At 42.1% G+C, this 23,923-nt stretch overlaps 1 protein-coding gene across 3 annotated transcripts; it reads right to left on the minus strand.

Annotated features, from left to right (window-relative positions):
• Window positions 1-12,116: 12,116 nt before the first annotated feature.
• On the minus strand, window positions 12,117-14,452 carry LOC125252897 (olfactory receptor 146-like). Of its 3 annotated transcripts, none has more exons than XM_048166553.1 (2): window positions 14,395-14,452; window positions 12,117-13,954 (listed from the first exon to the last, which is right to left on the minus strand). In XM_048166553.1, exon 2 carries the CDS (start codon window positions 13,933-13,935, stop codon window positions 12,940-12,942), a length of 996 nt encoding a protein of 331 aa, XP_048022510.1. In that variant the 5' UTR covers window positions 13,936-13,954; window positions 14,395-14,452; the 3' UTR covers window positions 12,117-12,939. The 3 variants fall into 3 exon arrangements, with proteins under 3 accessions (XP_048022510.1, XP_048022508.1, XP_048022511.1); XM_048166551.1 differs by lacking the exon at window positions 14,395-14,452 and adding an exon at window positions 14,230-14,393; XM_048166554.1 differs by lacking the exon at window positions 14,395-14,452 and adding an exon at window positions 14,319-14,390.
• Window positions 14,453-23,923: the final 9,471 nt, after the last annotated feature.

Consider the following 23,923-nt stretch of genomic DNA (forward strand, 5'->3'; position numbering starts at 1 on the left):
AGAAATATTGACTTACTTTTCTTGAAGAATCTTTACAAGCCTTTGCCCTTTAAATATGTGGTTCAAAGATGCACGTGATACTGTCATCACCCAAGAGGGGAATGACATGGCCAACTGGTTGCCATGAACACAGCCACTGAAACTGTTATTGTATCGATATGTTAAAACGGCCCTTGCTCTAGTTACCTGTAGGGGTCATGTCTTTTTTCTTTTCTTTGTTATAGTTATTTTTTTTCAAGGGTTCAAAGTTTGCATTGTCTGTAACTACACCTTATGGGTCAGAAAAAGATATTTCTCTTCTAAGAACTGTGGGTATTATGCTCAAGTTTCTGGAGATGTATATGTTCTGGGAATTATCATCAATGTGAATTCAAAATGTGAGGATCTTTCAGTTGTTAGACTTTGGTCTGCAACAACTTATATTAGTCACTTTAATTAATCACTTATTTATATATTAATCATATACTTATACAAATCACTTATGTATATATATATATATATATATATATATATATATATATATATATATTTATCCACTCTTCGAGAAGGGTGACCTGGCAAGCGTTCCTCGCGGTTCTGGTCCCACTGTTGCTGAGGCACAGCACTGGCTGCAATCGTGGGGTTCGCAAATGTATCTTTCGGGGTGCAGAGCTTTCCAGTGAGTGCATGATTCAATCACTCAACATTGCGTCACCAAAGTCACTGGGTCATTCCCTTGACACTGCGGCACTGGGGTGCTCACATCCTCTCAAGAGGATTTCTTAGCAGTCAGTTTGGTTTGTTTGTTTCAATGGGGCCCTATTCACAGTAGTAGGCCCCCAGCAGGCTCTGGTAATGGAACAATAAGTGAAAGCTTTGTTAGAGATGAAGGCCATAGAACATGTTCCTCCTCCCAACAGAGAATCAGGGTTTTACAGTCTTTATTTTAATTGTTCCAAAAAATGATGGGGGGTGAACTACATAGACGACTGGCTCATTCTGGCTCAGTGAGAACAGATAGTGAGTGATAGTGATAGTGACATCGAGATGTCGTTCCAAACCACATGAAAAAACTGGGGTTAAGGCTGAATTCAAAGAAAAGTGTGCTCGTTCCAGCTAAGGGGAGGGCAGTCCCCTCCAGGGGGAAACGGATTACACCTCATTATACAGTACCCTCAGAAGACCATTCTGCCAACCCTGCCACCTAGTGTGTTTCAGGGCGCAGATGTTTCCAGCGAGCACATGATCCAGTCACTCGACACTGTGTCACCAAAGTCACTGGGTCATTCCCTTGATGTTGTGGCATTTGGGTGCTCGCATTCTCTCATGAGGATTTCTCAGCAGTCAGTTTGGTTGTTCCTTGCCGGTTCGCCACTTCAGGGTGCCGAATTGATTGCACAAACAAAACCAGAGACCAGCCTTGAGAGGCTGGTTCCCTTAGTAGAATTTTTGGCAGCTTGGAAACTTCTGCCAAATGTTTCTCAGTGGGTCCTACAGACTATAGAAAAGTGTTACAGAATTCAGTTTGGTTCTCATCCACCCAGTTTCAATGGGGTCCTATTCATGGTAGTAGGCCCCGAGCAGGCTCTGGTAATTGAACAAGAAGTGAAAGCTTTGTTAGAGAAGGAGGCCATAGAACATGTTCCTCCTCCCAACAGAGAATCAGGGTTTTACAGCCATTATTTCATTGTTCCAAAAAAGGATGGGGGGTTACATCCGATTTTAGATCTGCGTCTGCTAAATTGTTCAGTGAGCAAACTAAAGTTCAAGATGTTGACACTCAATCAAATCGGGTCTCAAATCAGGTCAGAGGACTGGTTTGTCACAATAGATCTAAAGGACGCTTACTTACACATTTCCATCCTTCCTCAACACAGGAAGTTCCTGAGGTTTGCATTTTGGGGCAAAGCGTACCAATATCGGGTTCTTCCGTTCGGCCTAGCTCTTTCACCCCGCACATTCACGGAATGCGTAGATGCAGCACTGGCCCCGCTCAGGCTGCCGGGCATACATATTCTGAACTACATAGATGACTGGTTAATATTAGCACAGTCAGAGGAGATAGTGGTTCGACATCGAGATGTCATTCTCGCTCATATTCAAAAATTGGGGTTGAGACTGAACGCCAAGAAGAGTGTGCTTTCTCCAGTACAAAGGACCACTTTTCTTGGCATGGTTTGGTATTCAGTGACAATGCGGGCATGTCTTTCGCCCACTCACATCACTGCTATTCTCTCAGTCGTGTAAGAAATAAAGCTAGGCCAGTCACTCACTGTGAAGCAGTTTCCGAAACTGTTGGGTCTGATGGCAGCTGCATCCAACGTGATACCTTTTGGCCTGATGTACATGAGACCCTTAAAGTGGTGGCTTAAGCCGCCTTTCCACTGCACACGACATTCGCATCCGATTGTCGCATTTCGCCCCCTAGTGGCAGTCGCACAGAACTTTGAAATTGGTAGTGAACATAGACTGTAAAAAAATAGTGAAGCAACCGTTACCCTCGGCTTATTCCAACCCAGCAACCACCATGGTAAACTGAATGATTTTAATGAATGTAACATTAATGCATGTATGAATATATCCATACAAAGCAAATGACCCTCAATACATCTAAAATAAAAACATAGTAGATTTTATAGAGCTAATCAACGTAAAAATTGATTTAATAATCATAACATATCTTTTTTTTTACATAATTATTAATAACCACCATTTTAAAGAAATAGTGTTTACATAATAACGTTAAAGTGTTAAAATATTGGTAATTCTAACTTTGCGCTCATAGTTTTGATTAGAATACATCATCGGTCACATACGGTCTAACCGCAGAAATTCAAATATTTCAACGCATCCGAAGCTCAAATTAGATCCGAAATTTCCGCATTCGCATATGTTCGGAACTCCATGCAGCCCCCGTACTATTCTCCGTTGGAAATAAATGACTTCCGGTCGAACAGCTGTCGTTTGTCGTGTGCAGTGGAAAGGCGGCTTCAGGACCAAAGGGTTTTCCCCGAGGGGAAACCCATTTCATATGATCAAGATCACGTGGCGGTGTCTCTGTGCCTTGGTTATATGGAAGGAAAATTGGTTCCTGTCCCAGGACCCTGTGTTAGGAGCTCAATGTCATTGAGTCACCCTCATGACGGATGCCTCTCTCACAGGCTGTTTTGGTATATCGCTCCCAAAGTGATCCTATCGGACACAGCGTGGAGTTCCCTCGAAAGGGAACGTCTCAGGTTATGTATGTAACCATAGTTCTCTGAGAAAGAGAACGAGACGCTGCGTCGCGTTGCCATACTCCCTGCATCCCTGTGATCGATTCGATTTGTTTCGGCAATTTAAGCTGAAGCCGGTCTTGCCGGATGTGTATTTATCCTTTCCTGGTCGTGACATCACCCGTCCGTGATGTTCACTCTCGCCATTGGACTAGTTGACATATGTGCATCAGACACATTCACGCTGAGGGCTTTCCCAAAGCGATCCTATCGGACGCAGCGTCTTGTTCCCTTTCTCAGGGAACTATGGTTACATTACGCAACCTGAGACGTTTGGAACGACATGATGGAGAGTAACTGATGACAGAATATTAATTCGTTTATCTCAAAGCACTTACAACAAACTCATGTTAGAATGACAGAAATTCACATGAGGTATAGCTGGGATAGGAATAATCTAGAGTGCGAAGGGGTGCTGGCAAAACTGTCATGGAACAGAGGTAAATCAGAGGTATATATGCCTCCTCTTGCACTGAATGGGTAGATTATCTGAATATGCTCCTCCCGAACTTTGTTTATAAATCATAATTTATCTCCAAAATATGTAGTGAAAATGGACAAGCTCAGTGCAGATTCATTTTCTGCTAATTCTTTTTTTTTGTGAATTAGAATGTGTGCAAAGGTTTGTGGGTGATTGGAGGATGCAAATGAAACACTTCATGCATCCTTCAAAACAGGCTGAATGAAGGACACAAAACAAAGGCTTCCATCAAAGGATCCTACAAATTGAGATGTCTTTTGACAGAGCTTGGTGACATGGCTGCTAAGATATGCAGCTTTAATAGGACACAGCCTTCTGATTATGAAACACCCATGTAATCACAAAGACCTTGATTAGCTTCTTCAGGTGCTGGAACACTGATCACCATTACGGTGACTTCAAACAATTACAAAGGTAAACAATATAATTTCTTACAATGACATGGTTAAAGACATCTTTATAATGTGAATTCACAGTAAAAACAACAGCAGCACATTACTGTGATATTAGCATCATTCTGCTGTTGATTCACAAGAATTGTAAAAAAAAAAAAAAAAAAAAAAAAACATTGCCCAGCATGCATTGATTTCATAATTTCTGGCTACTGCAATTTTATGTAAAATAGTACTTTTTAATCCTGTACATTCCTGGCAATTTCTTTACAGTGTACTACATCGAGAAGGCATTATTTTAATAATATTATATAGGTTTAGAAAGAAGTGGCTTGCCAAAATATCAAAGCACTGAGACTGTTTTGCAAACAATATTTGAGTTTCTGTAACAGAGGTGGAAATGCCTGTATACTGAAGGACACCCAGAACACCCTAGCAACATACTAACAACACCCCAGCAATTGCACAGCAAGAGCCTAGCAAACATATACTGTAGCAACACTTCAGCAAATACCCTGACATCCATATATTCTGACCTAACTTCAAACTATTTTACATTTTAAGAGTTTAATTTGTCTTTAAGGCAAGTCAGCATAAAATTGTCTTTCAAACCTTTCAATCTAGTTAATTAAAATTAGATTCTTACCTAACTCTGCTGTTAGTTTCTGTGATCTTATTGATTTCATTCTATTTTTTCGATGTATGGCAAAAAGACCTATATCCTAGAGCAGTTCTGCTCACCAAACAATATGGTGTCTCAGATATATCCTATCAGGGGTGCGTTTCCCTTACAATGACGTAAATCGCTGCCTCAATACCATAGTACGATGCATCGTTGAACAAATCAACTAGCTAGTCACAACTGTTTCCCAAAACCGTATTATCGCAAACCTGTCATTCAGCCGTGTTGGTGAATGATGTCACACAGGTGGTGGAGAAGTCCACATGTCATAAAAACAAGAAACTATGCTTCTAACCACAGCTCGAGAGCTGTCGCTCCAACCGCACAAGTTTGTGATGCATTTTGCGAATGTTCGTTTGAACTATGGTTTCGGGAAACACCAAATCATTGAACTATGTTAGTAACGACGGGAATTGCAGTTGTCATTTGGCTAACGATGCTTTTGGGAAATGCTCCCCTGGATGGGATTAGATTTCTCAGAGGATCTCTGCGTTAACTAAGAAGCAGTGATTTTCCGATTCTCGAACAAGTGGAAAAAGTCAGTTTGTACATGAATTGGGCTGTTCTGTGTTTTTGACTCACAAAGAAATGGTTCACAAGAGACATTTGTTTATGAAGCTGACAACACTGGGCACTCTACGTGCAACCCGCAAAGACTATTTATAGAAATATACATTTTCTTGCCATTATTTTTCTGAAAAGCGGTACAGGAAATACTGCTTAAATTTTTTATTATATACTGGAGTAATTCTTGTGAGGCAATGCTTTTTCTTGGGGTGCTCAACCTTCTCACCCATCATAAGCACCGCTGTGATTGCAGAGCATATGCATTTACTGCTCTTGATTTTTAAACATCATATGCACATAACCAAATTTTGTAATCAAAAGCATATGTAAGCATTTGTTGTTTAGAATGAATTTTCACAATTTACAGTATAACAATGAATAGATAGTAAAGACAGTTAAAGCTGCAACACGTAAGTTACCATGTTATTTCTAATATGTGATCAGTGATTTTTAGTCAGACATTATTTGTCTCAAAAATGTTTATTGTTGTTTATGCGTCAGTAAATCAAACCAGTGACGCAGGGTATATGTCAACTGATATGTTTGATATGTTTTGTTCAGTTTTCCTGGTCTGCTCTATTTTGTCTTTTGATTCCAGTTTGTTAATTGGTTCCATTCTCTCAGTTCCCTTTCATGGGAACATCGACGCTGCGTAGTCGCTTTGGGAACGCCTCTGCGCGTTTTGTCTTGAAGCACTCGTGAAATCGAACCAATAGTGTGACGGGACGTCAGTGCGGGTGACGTCACGGACCAGGAAGCTATAAAGCACTCCTGAGAACAAAGAACGCCAGCTTCTGTGTCTTCAGCAGCGCTCTGTGTTATCGTGTGTCTTATTTGGGGTTGTCTGTCATTTACATATACAGAAACAATCTCTTTTGTTTGAGAACAAGAGTATCAGTATTACACCACATATATATGTATATAAAAGACACTATAATGGCGAGCAAACAGCATCAGCCCGTGTGTTTCCCTACTTTCATTACTTCACGGGTGGGCATACACACGAGCTCTGTGTTGTTTGTCTGGGAGCGGAGCATGCCCAGGCGGCCCTCGAGGGGGTTGTTTGCGAGCATTGTAATATAAAACCTCTCCACTCCCGCCGGGCGCTCTCTGAGGAAGGTGCCGCGGCTCGCGTTGTTCGTGGTCGGGTCCCGCGCATCTGCCGAGGCAGAGCGGCGGCTCAGATCATGGAGTTCGCAGATGAATTTGGCAGAGGGGTTAGAGACGGGCGCTGCCCTTTCTCTGCCCTTACCTGCCAGTTTCAGTGCCGTCTCCCAGGTGGAAGCACGCTCTGCGGTTTCTTCCCCCAGGTTGAGGCACCGGTACTTCACATGTCCAGCTCTGAGGAGGTGGATATTGTGATATTGATTTGAGGACTCGCCACATCACACACATATCGTGTTTCAAAATCACACGTTTATTCTAACATCAAAAACAAATCAGTTGTGTTTGAAAGCCATGATTATTTTGTTTAATATTCAGACCGTGAAATACTTGTCTGATTATTTTCTCGATTTAACTGAGAAGTTAAATATCTTTCTGAATTTGTCAACTTGCAAATATTGAAGATATATTTGTATATATAAAGAAAGTGAACAGCAGTTTGAGTTGCGTTCCTTCCAGTGCTATACTACAAAGCGAGTAAGGATGCACACGATGTTTTGTTTGCTGAGAGTGGAGCATGCACGTCAGTTCACAGCTGACAGTGTTCATTCATAAAAATGTCCCGAAGTGTAAAGAGAAGTATGCACTAACGAGAGTTTTTAGCTCCACTCCTGTTGGCTTTATTCTCGAGGGAATAAAAGTCTAACGCAAGGCTTGAATCTCGCGTTTGCCGCGGCAGCGCGTAGATTAAGCCTGCAATAAAGAACATATAGCTCGGATCTCGCGTTTGCCAAGGCAGCGCGCAGATTAAGTCCGCAATAAAGAATATACGGCTCGGATCTCGCGTTTGCCGAGGCTGCGCATAGATATCGTGCCCGTAATATATTTTATATATATGTTTATATATATATACGTTTATATTTATTTGGAGGGAACTGAGTAGACGGGAGTTCCCTTTCTCTCTTTCCCTATAATATTGCAAACTATTTCGAGCTATAATTCTTTTTGTATTCTAATATATTCAGCCTGTCATTTTTGACTGTTTGTTTTTGGCTGCATTTAATTTGAGAATTAAATGAAATATTGAATACATTAAATTGTGAGGAATTTAAAAAGAAAAGAGGTCTGCCAACCCTGCCACCTCGTGTGCTTCAGGGCGCAGCAGTTTCCAGTGATCCTCCAAGGAAAGGAGGGTCATAGAGTGGTCAGTTCAGTTGTTACCTGCCGGTTCGCCATTTCAGGGCACTGGTCTGACCGTTCATTCAAAAAAAAAAAAAAAAGTGTCGCCACCCGTGCTCCCCCGCAGAAAGCTTGGGGACCGGGACAGGCAACACAGCTGAAGTCTTTGTGGAATCTGCGGACTGTTATTATCACCAAGAAGGCTTCGAAAAGGTCCTGATGCCAGTGGCATGGGACAATCGAGGGTAGCCCCCTTCCGAAGAGGGTTCTTTACCACACTATATGGTATCCGCCCCTCCTCGGTGCCCTCAGGGGGCCGTTCTGCCAACCCTGCCACCTCGTGTGCTTCAGGGCGCAGCAGTCTCCACTGACCGTCTGAGGAGGGCCGGTCAACATTTGATTCGGTTGTTCCCTGCCGGTTCGCCGCTTCAGGGCGCTGAGTCAAATGCTCAAAAAAAAAAAAAAAAAAAGAAACTCCAGAGGCCAGTCTTGAGAGACTGGTTCCCTTAGTAGATTTCTGGTAGATGGAAACTTCCAAGTATTTCTCAATGGGTACTGCTCACAATAGAAAAGGGTTACAGAATTCGGGTCTCGCCCGCCCCAATTTAACAGGGTCTTCCCTATAGTGGTGGACCCCTTGCAGTCTCTGGTATTGGAACACATAGTTCTGACACTCTCGCAAAAAGGAGCTATAGAAGGGGTTTCTCCTCCCGGCAAGCTGTCAGGGTTTTACAGTCTGTACTTTGTTCCAAAGAGGGTTGGAGGGTACTTTCATGTATCCATCCATCCTCAGCACAGGAGGTTCCTCAGATTTGCTTTCGGGGGCGAAACTTATCAATACAGGGTTCTTCCTTTCTGCCTAGCTCTTTCACCCCACACCTTCACAAAATGCGTGGATGCAGCTCTGGCTCCTCTGAGACTCCAGGGCATTCGCGTGGTGAATTATATCAGCAATTGGTTGAATTTAGCTCAGTTTGAGCATATAGCAGTCCAACATCGAGATGTTGTTCTGTCTCACATCAGAAGGCTAGGGCTGGAATTAATGCCAAGAAGAGTGTGCTTCTTCCAGCTTAAACTACCAACTATCTAAAAGGGGTAGTCTGGGATTCCATCACAATGCAGGCACGTCTGTCTACTGCTCTGATGCGTTCCATTCTCTCGGCCGTGAATGGGGTGAAATTAGGCCAGTCACACACTGCAAAACAGTTTCAGAGACTGTTGGGTCTTACGGCAGCTGCGTCCAACGTGATACCTTTTGGCCTGCTGCACATGAGACCCTTACAGTGGTGGCTCAGGACCAAGGGGTTTTCTCAGAGAAGAAATCCTTTTCGCATGATTAAGGTCATGCGGTGATGCCTTCGTGCCTTAGTCATGTGGAAGAAGCCTTGGTTCCTGTCCCAGGGACCTGTGTTGGGGGCTCCTTGTCGTCGTGTAATGCTAACGACAGATGCTTCCCTCACAGGCTGGGGGCGATCATGAGTGGTCGCTTGGCTCAGGGTCTTTGGGAGGACCATCTACTTTCCTGGCACATAAATCATCTGGAAATGATGGCGGTATTTTGAGTACTCAATACTTCCTCCCAGACCCAAGGGTCGCCACTATGTGTTGGTTCGCACAGACAACATGTCAGTGGTCTCTCATATCAACCATCAGGGGGTCTGAGGCCTCGCCAGTTGTGCAGATTAGCCCATCAGATCCTCTTGTTGGCCCTGGGGAAGCTCCTCTCCCTGAGAGCAGCACTTATCCCGGGGCATCAAAATGTGGGGGCAGACATCCTGTTGAGGCAGGGGCCGAGGCCCGGGGAATGAAGTCTCCACCCTGAGGTGGTGGAGCTCATTTGAGAACTTTGGTCGTGCAGAAATTGACCTATTTGCTTCGAAAGAACATCTCTTTGCCCACTGTGGTGCTCTCTGACTAATCCACCCCTCTGGGGTTGGATGCCATGGTGCAGACGTGGCAGAGGTTACGTCTGTACACACTATTTCCCTGATCGCTCTGTTCCCAGGAGTTCTGGAGAGGGTTTGCCTAGAGACGGTCTATCTCATACTGATAGCCTTGTTCCGGCCAACCCGAGTTTGATTTGTAGACCTAGTGTCTCTTCTACACTGCTCCTCATGGATATCCCTATCAGACAGAACTTTCTGTCTCAAGTGGGCGGCATGATAATTTACCCCCGCCTGGAGTTGTGGAAACTCTGAGCCTGGCCTCTGAGGGGGCTAGGCTCATAGAATCTGGTCTCCCAACTGAGGTTGTCGAGACTATACTCCACTCCAGAGCTCCTTCCACGAGAAAGCTATACAGACAAATAAATGGAAGTTGTTTTCTACTTGCTGTAGACAACGTCAGCTGGACCTGTTCCACTCTTCTATCAGTCTTGTGCTGCAATTTCACCAAGTATAAAACTTGGATGGTTTATCTCCTTCTACCTTGAAGGTTTATATAGTGGCTATTTCCACTTATCATGCTTTGTTGGGGGACACTTCTGTGGAAGAGACTCCCCATTTATACGCTTTCTCTGTGGTACCCAGAGGCAGAGGCCTTCTGTGCGTACAAAACTCCGGTCTGGGACTGGGCTATTGTGTTGGAAGGGTTAGCTGAGGCTCCCTTTGAACCATTAGAGGAGGTGTCTGGAAGATTCCTCTCTCTTAAAACTGTCCACCTGTTGGCAATATCATCTCTCAAAGAATTGGAGATCTTCAAGCACTTTCGGTTGCTCCCTCATGTTTGGAATTTGCGCCTGGTATGTTCAGGGCTTTCCTTCATCTTAGACCTGGTTATAAATCCAAGGTCCCCACCAACGTCCCAGGACCGATTGTACTGCAGGCCTTTTGTCCTCCTCCTTTGATTAATCCGGATCAGGAAGAATGAGCAAGTGGGTGGTCGAGGGCATCCCTCTTGCCCATGAGTCATATGGGCAGCTTTCACCTTTGGCTGTCCGGGCACACTCTACTAGGGGTATGGCTGCCTCAAAGGCTTTGATCTCGGGGGTTCCCATTAACGAGATATGTGATGCGGCTGGGTGGTCATCTCAGCATACCTTCATTAGGTTGTATAACCTTGATTTGGGCTCCACTCCAGGGTCCTCGGTGCTCTCGTCGTAAGATAACAGACAGGCACTTGGTCTTATGGCCTAGTTGGGATAGCGTTCCCAAAGCGACTACGCAGCGTCGATGTTCCCATGAAAGGGAACGTCTCGGGTTACGTCTGTAACCCTGGTTCCCTGAATAAGGGAACGAGACGCTGCGTAGCTTAGCCATACTCCCTGCACGCCTGTGAGTGTCTGCTTCATCCATATCAGAAGCTGGCGTTCTTTGTTCTCAGGAGTGCTTTATAGCTTCCTGGTCCGTGACGTCACCCGCACTGACGTCCCGTCACACTATTGGTTCGATTTCACGAGTGCTTCAAGACAAAACGCGCAGAGGCGTTCCCAAAGCGACTACGCAGCGTCTCGTTCCCTTATTCAGGGAACCAGGGTTACAGACGTTACCCGAGACGTTTCCCTGTTTGTTTATCTCCATGGTTACATATTGATTAGAGTCCTCAGTTCAGGTGTGTCTAGTTTCTACTTTTGTTTGCTATGTGTATATAAGACATATACCCTTCAGTTTGTTCTTTGTCTTGCATTGTTTATGTTCTATATGTGGTTGTTCATCCCCTTATATTTTCTCCTGTTGGGTATGTTTGGTATTGGATTAAAGTCTCCTTGAGTATCTTCTTTGTAGTGCGCTTTATTACAGCCACTTACTCCATGACATCAACTATGTACTAAAAACGGAAATGTTTTTCCTTTACGTTTTTCACGTACAGATGACAACATTGTTAAAACGATCCCTGTTCACACGGATAAGTGAAATTGATTAAAAATGCTGTATTATGTATGCCAGGCAGTTGGCTATTTCACTTTGTAAAGAAAAACTACACACCTAGAGACTGAACACATAATATGCATGCGCATAACGTCTTCATTTTCACAAATCTGCTTTTTTTAGTTGCACAGTTAAACGGTATCATTTTCTAAAACTTGTATTTTTAAACCCGCTTTTAAAAGCTTGCGTTTACAGTTTTCAGTTTTCAGTTTTCATTGACATGGTCTACACTATTCCTTGAATCTCTTATTTAAACTCTATGCATTGTGTTATTTATGATGAAATCATTTGTGAGCATGCAGAAATCGAGTAGCAGTGGTGAGATTATTGTGTTCATTTGCTCAACTAACATGACTGTGATTGGCTATAATACTCAGCGCTGCAACCTTTTATGCAGTGTGAATAGATCTAAATATAAATAATAACAATAAAAATGTAGTAAAAATTTCCAAAAAGGTTTGAATATGTAAAACTTATTTTTTTATGCAAAGATGTTACCCAATCAAATCAGTGACCATTTACTTTGACATCTTAAAGGAGAAACCTTTTTATTTTTTAAATAAAAGGGCTAAAATCAAGGTAGAACAGGTAGTCTTTTATTTCTAAGTCATGAAAGTTTTTGATGTAAAAATTATACGTGCACCTCAGGAAACATTATAAAATTTAAATAATGCAATTCATGACCCCTTTAAATTAACGTTATGACATCAGAGAAATATTGTTTTTAGTGGAAAGTAGTGGAAAGACATCTTAATTCACACACCTATGAAGAGCTCACTAAAAACAGTGAATAAAACTTTTGTGTGTGATGCACACACAAGAAATCAAAATCCATGAAAATTAAGAGGATCAGAGAAACATAGTTTCCAAATGAAATTATTATTTTTGTTGTAAATTCTATAATTTTAAAATAGTAAAATGATTCATTAATATAATCAAACTTCTGTAAATAACAGATTTTATTTAAATTAAGCAATAGATACAAAAGATCTCTGACACATTAATAAGGTACAGCTTGATATTGCTGTCATTTATTTATGCCATTTATTCTGCATTTAAAGGTAAATAAGGAAGCCAATGGTCAATATCTTTAAAAATCTCAAAATATGTTTATTATGAATTTGAGCAACTTTTACTTTAGTTGATTTTTTTTTCATTCAGACATTTATCTCCAGAATTCCATGGCGTGATGGTTATGTGAAATATTCCTCACATTAAGCAATCAAATGCATGTTACAAACAAAATAATGAAAACCACAGTGATAGATATTTAATATAATAATTATTTTAAAGGCACTATAAGGTAACTATGTATTTTAAAATACACATACATATGTTTTCTTAATGCAAAATAGTTTCATGATTGGTAAGAAAGCTTTCTCTCTTTCACCGTTAAAAAAAAAGTTATTTCAGCTTAGGTTTTGTAGGTTTTTTTTTTTTTTTTTTTTTTTTTTTTTTTTTCAACAGGCCACAACGTATCAATTCTTTTTTTCCACCACAGTTTAACAATTTTTTGTCTTATCTCTTTAGTTTGTAAACCATATACTATGGGATTTAGTCCTGGTGGTACAATGTGGAACATTATACTTGCAAGTTTCCTGTTTTCAGAGTATTCAGGAAAACGATGGAGAAAAATCATGATGGCACAAGAAACAAACATTATTAAATAAACTGCTATGTGACTGCTACATGTTTTTATGGCTTTACTATTGAGAGCTTTGTTTTTGCTGATTATACACACAGCAACAATTCTGACATATGCTATAATCATCAATGTCACCGATATGCTAAGTGCTAACACAGAATAAACAATTCCAAACATGTTATTAATGGACACATTTTCACAGGACAATTTATAAAGTGAGGCATTGTCACAAAAAGGGTTTTCAATTTTATATCTGCAGCGAGACAGGCGGACAGTGAGACCTAACATAATTGCCACTACAATTACTGGTAGTGCCCAGGCTATTGCTGATAACTGAACCACCCTTTTATTGGTCATTATAGCTGTGTATAGCAATGGATTGCATATAGCCACTTGTCTGTCATAGGCCATAGTTACTAGTGCAGTGTGGCTTGCTGTTGCAAATATGTGTACAAAATAAGCTTGAATAACACACTCCACATATGTCATATAGCGATCTGAGGCCTGCTTGAAAATGTCCTGCATTAAACGTGGTAAAATAACAGTAGTCCCTATTATATCATTCACTGGCAGATTACAGAACAGAAAATGCATTGGATGATGTAGATTCTTCTCTATTGCAATCAGAATTATCAGTCCAATGTTACATCCCATTGCAAAGACATAAAATAAGAAAAGCAGGATGAAAATAGGATAGGAAGACTGAGGAGTTACTTTCAATCCCTCCACAAGGAGAATGCTGTTTGTCAATGTCAAGTTGTCCATTGGTTGCTCTATACAAAACCTGCAAACAGTAACAAGCAGACCTTTTACTGTCACTAATAACATATCTTAAATTACTGCTTCACATTATACATAGACTGTGTTGAGAGATGTTTGTATTTTTGTAAATCATCTCTAATAACAATTTCATTTGCATTATTTCCATATAAATTAATATGGTGCATATTTAAGAAATAGCATACTGTAGGCCTACATGGCTTGCCCTTCTGACTTTTGAATCAACCTAAATTTGCATGTTTCAAAGCACAACATAGTTATTTTAAAAAATAAAAGAACCTGGAGAGAATCGTTTGTTGTTGCTGTGATATGTAATGCCTGTTTTTTGCATGTCAAAGCATATTGTTCTTGAAGTATTCCAATTTTACCACTGATCAGGTTGTCTGATATTGAGTAACAGCCAAATCTATCAATACATATATCAGTACATAAATATTAACTTACTCTTCTCTGAAGAAATCTTAGCTTGCCTTTGCCTTTTAGTATATGGCTCAAATGTGTTTTCTACACTGTCATCACCCAAGAGGGGGAACTAATTTACTTGGTGACCATAGCTACAGATATTTTAATTGTGGTTGGCTCTTTGCTCTTGTTACCTGTAGGTGTTGTTTGTCTTTTTGTTGTTGTTGTTGTTAGTATGGCAAGAACACAAAGTTTGCCCTGTTGTTAAGCATGGTCCACTGACGTATGTACTTAATGGGGCCCATCATATATCCAATAACAGTTATAAAAAATGTATTCTTCACTCAGTAGTTGCAATCTCAAAATTCTGTTCTCACAAACTCATTCAGACGCACAAGAGTTGATTCTTGACTTGTTTTGCCTGATCAGCTGGTTGTAGTCACCTTCAGAGTTATAGTTATATGGGACTTGCATGTTAGGGGATAGAGGTAATCTCACATGCTTATTTGTCCAGAGTGCATCTTTTTTAACAGTGTCTACACACTATCATTGTAAACAGGCTCTTCCAACATATTGTGCAGCACTCAATGTTCTATCAGTTTTATTATTATTATTTGTTTTTTTTAAAACTGTGTGGCAGCCAAATGGGCACTTTATAATATTTTCTCGTTCTGACAGACTGAATCAAACTTTCCTGCAGGCTCTCTAGGAGCACTAATACATTACTGTTGGGTATTTGCCTTCAACTAGTGCTAGAACACTAGGAATTTTGTGTGTTTAGTGGCTTTTAGATGTCACACTTCATGGGGTGACATTGTTTTTTTCATTTTATTCTCATTCAGAGCATGAAAGTATTCATTTTCATTGCCATTTTGTGGTCTTCCACCATAGATTTGCCTAACTGTCACAGGGCCCTATTTTTGTACCCATGTTAGGCACACAGAGATACTGTCACAGAGACGAACTCCGTGATACCCTCCTCTGACCATCGGAGGGAGACTTCACCAGAATATTAACCCACACACACACATTCGCACTACATTACCCACAAGCCCGTGCCTCGGACTGATTATTCCGCCAGCTGTTTCCCATAACCCGGACTATAAAGGACTCTCAGTCACACTCATGCATCGCAAAGTCTTGTATTGCCACGGTGTACATTTCTGAGCATTATTTCCCTGTTGCTGAACCTGTTGCTGAACCTGTTGCTGAACCTGTTGCTGAACCTGTTGCTGAACCTGTTGCTGAACCTGTTGCTGAACCTGTTGCTGAACCTGTTGCTGAACCTGTTGCTGAACGTGTTGCTGAACCTGTTGCTGAACGTGTTGCTGAACGTGTTGCTGAACCTGTTGCTGAACCTGTTGTATCCCGTTTACGATCCTCTGCCGCCTTCCTTTTGATCCTTGCCTCGTCTACTGTTCTGTGAGTGATATCTGCCTGTCCTGACTTCTGCCTGTTTACTCACCACGTTACTGCCTGTCCCTTGCTGTACCTGTTTGCCCGATTGACCCTGCCTGTCTGATTACGCTCTGTTACAATAAAGCATGCAAATGGATCCCAGTCCTTGTGATGAATCATTACAGAAGACTTCGCCAGCCCAAGATCCAGCTGCTTTCTCACACCTGTGTGCAACCCTGTCAGCCCAAGCCAGCCAGCTTGCTGCCCATCAACACCAGCTCAACTGCCTCACATCACTTACACCACCTACGGCGGCCGCCATTACCCACGCGGCCGAGAAGCCGCCACAGGGTAACCCGCACCTCTCTCTCCCCGAAAAGTATGATGGTGATCCCGCCAAGTGCAAAGGTTTTATCCTACAATGCTCTCTGTATCTCAGTCAACAACCTGCCAAGTACCCCGCAGACTCTGGTAAGATTGCCTTCGTTTGTTCTTTACTCACTGGGAGGGTGCTTGAATGGATGACTGCTGTATGGAAGGATGATGGTGCTGCTTTTCCCTCTTATGAGCACTTTACCAACTGGGTGAGTGACACACTGAAAGTATGTTTCCGTAGAGGTCTATCGCATGAACTACAAGCAGAACTCGCCTGTCGTTCATGCGGGCAGGAGCCTGGATCAATTCATTGAACTGACAATTCAAATAGATAACCTGTTACGCTCCCGTAAGTCCTGCTAGTGACGCAGCACTCGCTCCACTCCTCCTGTGGATCCAGAAATTCCCGAAGCAATGCAAATCAATGCCTACCATCTATCTGAAGAGGAGAGAAGTCGCAGACTATCACACCATCTGTGCTTGTATTGCGGTAACCCTGGTCACATGAGGAATAACTGCCCATTGCGTTCCCGTCCAGAAGGTTCACGGTCGGTGAGTGAACCCTTACTACAACTCTGAAATGTGCGTGTCCGTGCCCATAACACTGCAAATCAATGAACTGCTACTTACTACATCTGCATTACTGGACTCAGGGGCCGTGGGGAACTTTATGTCTCAAAGTTACGCACAACACAATAATGTCCCATTAATCAAATGTTCTTCTCCTCTCACAGTGGAAGCAATAGACGGTCGTCCTCTGGGTCAACACCATAACCCAGCCTCTCACTCTACAGATTGGTCTGTTTCACACTGAAGAAATCCAGTTCCATATCCTACCCACTTCCACCTCTTCTATCATCCTAGGTCTCCCCTGGCTACGAACTCACAACCCACAAATATGCTGGAGAGAAGGGCAAATTACATGCTGGAATGAACACTGCCAAGAGAAGTGCTTGTCACACCCAGTCAACTTACCCATGAGATCCATCCAAACCACAGCGCACGGAGATTCTACATACAGCCCGTCAAACCCCGACCTGCCCAGCGAGTACCAGGGTCTGGTCATAGCTTTCAGCAAGGTGCGTGCTTCCCAGTTACCTCCACACCGTTCATACGACTGCGCTATAGATCTGCTTCCAGGAACCACACCACCCAAGGGCCGTATCTTCCCACTGTCACAACCTGAATCCGAAGTCATGAGGAAATACATAGAGGAGGAACTGGCTAAGGGGTTCATCCGTCCTTCAACGTCTCCAGCTTCAGCAGGCTTCTTCTTGGGTAAGAAGGATGGTGGTCTTCGTCCCTGCATTGATTATCGAGGCTTAAACGATATAACTGTGAAATTCAGATATCCATTGCCTCTAGTTCCAGCAGCACTTGAACAGTTATGCACCACCAAGTTCTTCACTAAATTAGACCTTCATAGTGCCTATAACCTGATTCGTATTAAGGAAGGAGATGTATGGAAGACAGCCTTCTCCACAGCCACTGGTCACTACGAATATCTTGTGATGCCCTTCGGGCTAGTCAATAGTTCGTCTGTCTTTCAGGCGTTCATTAACGATGTATTCAGGGACATGCTTAACAAATTTGTTATCGTTTATATAGATGACATCCTCATCTACTCAGACACCATGGAGGAACACGTGCAGCAAGTCAGAAAGTCCTCCAACGACTGATCCAGCATCAATTGTACGCCAAAGCGGAGAAGTGCGAATTTCACCAGACATCCACTGTGTTCCTGGGGTACATTATCAGCCCTGAGGGGGTAGCGATGGACGAGAAAAAGATATCCACAATTCTCAACTGGCCACGTCCTAACACCCTCAAAGAATTACAACGTTTCCTGGGATTTGCAAACTTTTATCGATGATTTATACGCAACTTCAGCACCATAGCCTGCCCGCTCACCAGCATGGTCAAAAAGGGGAATACTCTCCTCCAGTGGTCACCCGCCACCATCCAAGCCTTCCAGAACCTTAAGGAACGGTTCACGTCAGCTCCCATCCTCCATCACCCCGATCCATCTCTTCCATTCATCGTGGTGGTTGATACGTCCAGCACTGGTCTAGGGGCGGTACTCTCTCAAAGACAAGGTAACCCACCTAAACTTTATCCCTGTGCTTTCCAATCTAGAAAACTCACAGCAGCAGAGAGAAACTATGATGTCGGGGACAGAGAACTTCTCGCAATGAAAGCCGCCTTCGAGGAATGGCGCCATTGGTTGGAGGGAGCCACTCATCCATTCGTGGTGTTCACTGATCATAAGAACATCGAATACCTCCGCACAGCCAAGAGACTCAACCCACGCCAGGCCCGCTGGTCCCTGTTCTTCTCCTGCTTTCGCTTCACAGTCTCCTACCACCCAGGCTCCAAGAATGTCAAGGCTGATGCTCTTTCACGACAATATGAAGGTGAAATTACTAAACATTGCCCTCAAACTGTATTACCTGCTTCTCTTGTTGTCGCTCCTATCCATTATGACCGAGTTGGAACAGGCCAACGCTCAGATTGAGGTCCCGCTGGACTGCCCGCCAGACAGAGTCTTCGTCCCGGAGGAGTTCCGACCGCGCATACTGGAGATGGTCCACTGCTTACCTGCTTCTGGTCACCCCGGCATTACCGCCACCACTCACCTCCTGCAGAATCGCTTCTGGTGGTCTACGCTCCCCAAGGACGCTACACAGTTCATCAAACGCTGCCCCACTTGTAATGCCCATAAACCATCTCACCAGTTGCCAGCCGGCCTATTACAACCACTACCCCTGCCACAACAACCCTGGTCCCATATAGCCATAGACTTTGTCACAGATCTCCCCATGTCCAATAACTATACCACCATACTCACCGTCATTGACCACTTTTCCAAAGCCTGCCGCCTCATTCCCTTACCCAAACTCCCCTCAGCCATGCAGACCGCTGAACATTTATGTAACTGGGTGTTCCGTATCTACTGCTTACTTGAGGACATTGTCTCTGATCGTGGTCCACAGTTCACTTCCTGCCTCTGGTCAGCGTTCTGTCAAGCACTCAACATAAATGTTAGCCTCACGTCCGGTTATCACCCACAGTCTAACAGACAAATCGAACGTCTGAACCAGGATCTTACTCGTTTTCTCAGGAGCTACTGCAACCACCATCAGAACGACTGGTCTCGGTACCTCTTATGGGCCGAATATGCGCAGAACTCCATCCGCAAACCAGCCACCGGTCTGACCCCAGTACATACTAGGATTTCATCCGCCTCTGTTCCCCTGGTCCGGTGAACCCACTAATGTACCTGCCGTAAACGACTGGATGAACCGCAGCGAAGCAACCTGGAACAGAGCGCACACCAACCTGCAACACGCCGTCCGCCGCCAGAGGGAACAGGCTCACCCGCCCTGGTCCTGAATATCATCCCGGTCAGTGGGTCTGGTTGTCCACCTGAGACTTACGTCTCAAATTTCCCTGCAAGAAGCTGAGTCCGAGGTACGTGGGTCCATTTCAAATCACACGCCAAATCACACCTGTCTCATTCTGTTTAGTCCTGCCTAACCATTTTCGCATTTCTCCCACTTTCCATGTGTCACTGCTTAAGCCCGCTGATGGTCCCAACGGAGAGGAGGGGGAGGAGGTGTCCGGTGATCTGGGTCCCCCGTCCATCATTATCGAAGACGAGGAGGCATATTGAGCCCATGAATTGCTAGACTCCAGACACCGTGGAAGGTTCCTCCAGTATCTGGTCAACTGGGAAGGCTACGGTCCTGAAGAACACTCTTGGGTCAACGCGGATGATATCCTAGACCCCAACTTAGTGGAGGAATTCCACCAGAGCCACCCAGAGAGACCAGCCCCTCGACCTCGTGGTAGACCTCGGCGTCGTCCGCCTCCTCGCGCCAGGAGGCGCTCGCAGGAGGGGGGCTCTGTCACAGAGACAAACTTTGTGAAACCCTCCTCTGACCATCGGAGGGAGACTTCACCAGAATATTAACCCACACACACACATTCGCACTACATTACCCACAAGCCCGTGCCTCAGACTGATTATTCCGCCAGCTGTTTCCCATAACCCGGACTATAAAGGACTCTGTCACACTCATGCAACGCGAAGTCTTGAATTGCCACGGTGTACATTTCTGAGCGTTATTTCCCTGTTGATTATCTGTTGCTGAACCTGTTGTATCCCGTTTACGATCCTCTGCCACTTGCCTTTTGATCCCTGCCTTGTCTACTGTTCTGTGAGTGATATCTGCCTGTCCTGACTTCTGCCTGCTTACTGACCACGTTACTGCCTGTCCCTTGCTGTACCTGTTTGCCCCTGATTGACCCTGCCTGTCTGACTACGCTCTGTTACAATAAAGCATGCAAATGGATCCCAGTCCTTGTGATGAATTGTTACAGATACTCTATGGCTGTACAATTATGTTTTGACTAATTTGTTGTTAGAGTGCTAAATCTATGTGCAGGTTTCATGCCAGGGCAACACACAACTGGGCATAAGTGTGATTGCTTGTTGCGATAAATGTGCAAATAGTTAGAGTGCTTCTGAAAAGATGTTAATGAAGAGGTCCAAAAGATAATTAACTATTTTCATGAGAAATGGGTCATTGTGATGAATATATATTGTATAGACGGTTGTAGCCATCTTCAAAGGATCTAGTTGTCTGTGTCCTCCACAAGGTATGCAAAGTCAAACATTGGATTTGTAGTGCTTGACATTTTTGATCCTAGGGATGGGTAAGGATGGTTGACTACAGCAATCATCTATTTGACTTATGGGTTTAAAGGGTTAGTTCATCCAAAAAATGGAAATTCTGTCATTACTCACCCTCATGTCGTTCCACACCTGTAAGACCTTCGTTCATCTTAAGATATTTTTGATGAAATCTGAAAGGTACTAAAGACACCGTTAAAACTGTCAATGTGACTGCAGTGGTTCAACCTTAATTTTATGAAGTGACGAGAATACTTTTTGAGCACAAAAACAAAACAAAAATAACAATTTTATTCAACAATATCTGCTCTTCTGTGCAATTCTCATTCGTTGTTTAGGTCCAGCGCATCTAGGTTCTACACTCAGTTGTGCAGATTTGGCCAATACTGAGCTGGCATTCAGACTCTTTTGGAAACTTTGATTTAAAGCAAAAAAGTTTTTTAAAATCATACAAAAAGACAAACTGCAAGACTGTGTACTTAACATCTTTAGTGAGGAAAAGAACTACAATCCTAAGCATTGCGTACAGTATAATTAAAGTAAAAATGATGGTGAAATATAAAACTGTTCATGTACAAATGTTGATTATACATATAAAAACAACATATTTAAGTTTATTGCAAAATATGCCTATACAAACGTAGTATTGTAGAACATTTTTTAGTATTTTGACATTGCAGAGTGACTCAACTGCATCATTTGCAGTACTTCATGGGAATGGATGGAGCTAAAGAGCTATTTTGGCTCATGTTGCGTGTTTCTGATTCTCATTGGTGTCATTTTCTGTACAGCATCAAGGGTAATGCATTTTTTCGGCAGGGACTTGATTATTAAACTGTTAAACACTGTTAAACATGACTGTTAAACATGATTATTTTAAAAATAAGCTGAAATAATGCGTCTGGTAGCAAATATCGATTAACAACCACATAGCTCACAGTAGGTCTGTCTTTAAATGTTTATAAGTTATTGTTCAAAATCAATTTCCCTGTGAAGAAAATGAATGAGTTTTTATTTCCAGAAACATGACTGTTGCACTCTTCAGTGTTGTTTCTGTCATAGTGGTAAAACACTTTTAAACCACCACAACTACAGCACCGGTTATGAACAAATTCCCATTCGCATATATTTTAATGATTTACTTGTTCACAACTATGTATTAGTTAAGCATGGACACAGTAGTAATTAATGATTAACTTAACATATAGTAGGGCATATTAGCCATTATTTACAAATTATTAAACATTTGAAAGATACACATTTATGCTATAAATAAATAACCTAGTAATTAATGATTAACTGAATGGTACAGTAAAGGCCTTTTAGTCATTATATTTCTGTGTCATTCTATTAAGTTAACAGAACAATAAACTAGTAGTTATGTTTAATTACTGGTGGTTTTCAGTTATAAATTGCTAAAATAGTATAATAAAGACAATTTTACCCCCAAAGTGAAAGGTATATCCACATTAATTATTAGCACTTACTGAGTGATATTCAAGTTTATTGAGCAGAATAAGCCAATAATCAAGCACCATGATTAATAAGCGCCATGATTAATGATGATTTAGCCTTCACTTTAGAATAGGGGGTCAAATTGCCTTTATTAGTGTATTAGTGGCAGTTTAGCCTTAATTATTGGCTTATTCTGCTCAATAAACTTGAATATCACTCAATAAGTGCAATAATTAATGTGGATATACCTTTCACTTTGGGGGTCGAATTGTCTTTATTATACTATTTTAACAATTTATAACTGCAAAGCCATCAGTAATTAAGCATAATTACTAGTTTATTGTTCAGTTAACTTAATGAAATGGCACAGAAATATAATTACATCACTACACAAAAATAATATATGGTTTATTAAGTTGTAGATAATGACTAAAAGGCATTTACTGTACCATTCAGTTAATCATTAATTATTAGGTTATTTTTGTTTATTTATAGCATAAATGTGTATCTTTCAAATGTTTAATATTTGTAAATAATGGCTAATATGCCCTACTATATGTTAAGTTAATCATTAATTACTATTGTGTCCATGCTTAACAAATGCATAATTGTGAACAAGTAAATCATTAATTACTAGTTTATTTATGCTTAACTAATGCATAATTCTGACCAGGGCTCTGAACCGGTTCAAGGAACGAAAACGAAACCGTAAACGAACAAAATTTTGACCGGAACGTAACCAGAAATGGAAACGAAATCAAATTTAATCGTTCTGAACAGAAACGCTAATTTGAAACGGCCATTAACCGGTTAATAATGTTATTTTATCATTACGTTTAATATTTTGATTTGGCAGTCAACCAATCACAAATTCAAATAGTACAGCCTATGCAAATGTGACGCTGACGCATCCAAAGTGTGTGAAATGCCTGCGCTGATGCACTCAGCCCAGATGTCAAGTCATCATAGGTTAGGTAAGTCACAATGGCAATGCCCTGGCATTAGCTTTTCCTATGATATGTCACCAACCGTCAAGTATTAGGCCTACATTTAAGTGAAAATGAATGTCAAGTAATATACAGCTTGTTGTGCATTTTGAAACCAGCGAAAATTGCAGGATATCAATTTTCAACGTCACATCACGCATCTGCAGCACTTCTGTGAACGAGAAAACTAGGCCTACCTACATAGCTAACACATATAAAATAAAAGGGAATATTTAGACCTATAGGCTACGCAAAATATTTAACTTAAAGGTGCCCTAGAATTAAAAATTGATCCTCGGCATAGTTAAATAACAAGAGTTCAGTACATGGAAATGACATACAGTGAGTCTCAAACACCATTGTTTCCTCCTTCTTATATAAACCTCATTTGTTTAAAAGACCTCCGAAGAACAGGCGAATCTCAACATAACACCGACTGTTACGTAACAGTCGGGGTGTACGCCCCCAATATTTGCATATGCCAGCCCATGTTCAAAGCATTAGACAAGGGCAGGACGTCTGGATGTGAACAGCAGAATCATCAGACTAGGTAAGCAAGCAAGGACAACAGTGAAAATGGCAGATTGAGCAATAATAACTGACATGATCCATGATTACATGATATTTTCAGTGATATTTGTAAATTGTCTTTCTTTGTTAG

Source organism: Megalobrama amblycephala, linkage group LG18, assembly GCF_018812025.1.
Source record: "Megalobrama amblycephala isolate DHTTF-2021 linkage group LG18, ASM1881202v1, whole genome shotgun sequence".
In the NCBI taxonomy this organism is placed as follows: domain Eukaryota; kingdom Metazoa; phylum Chordata; class Actinopteri; order Cypriniformes; family Xenocyprididae; genus Megalobrama; species Megalobrama amblycephala.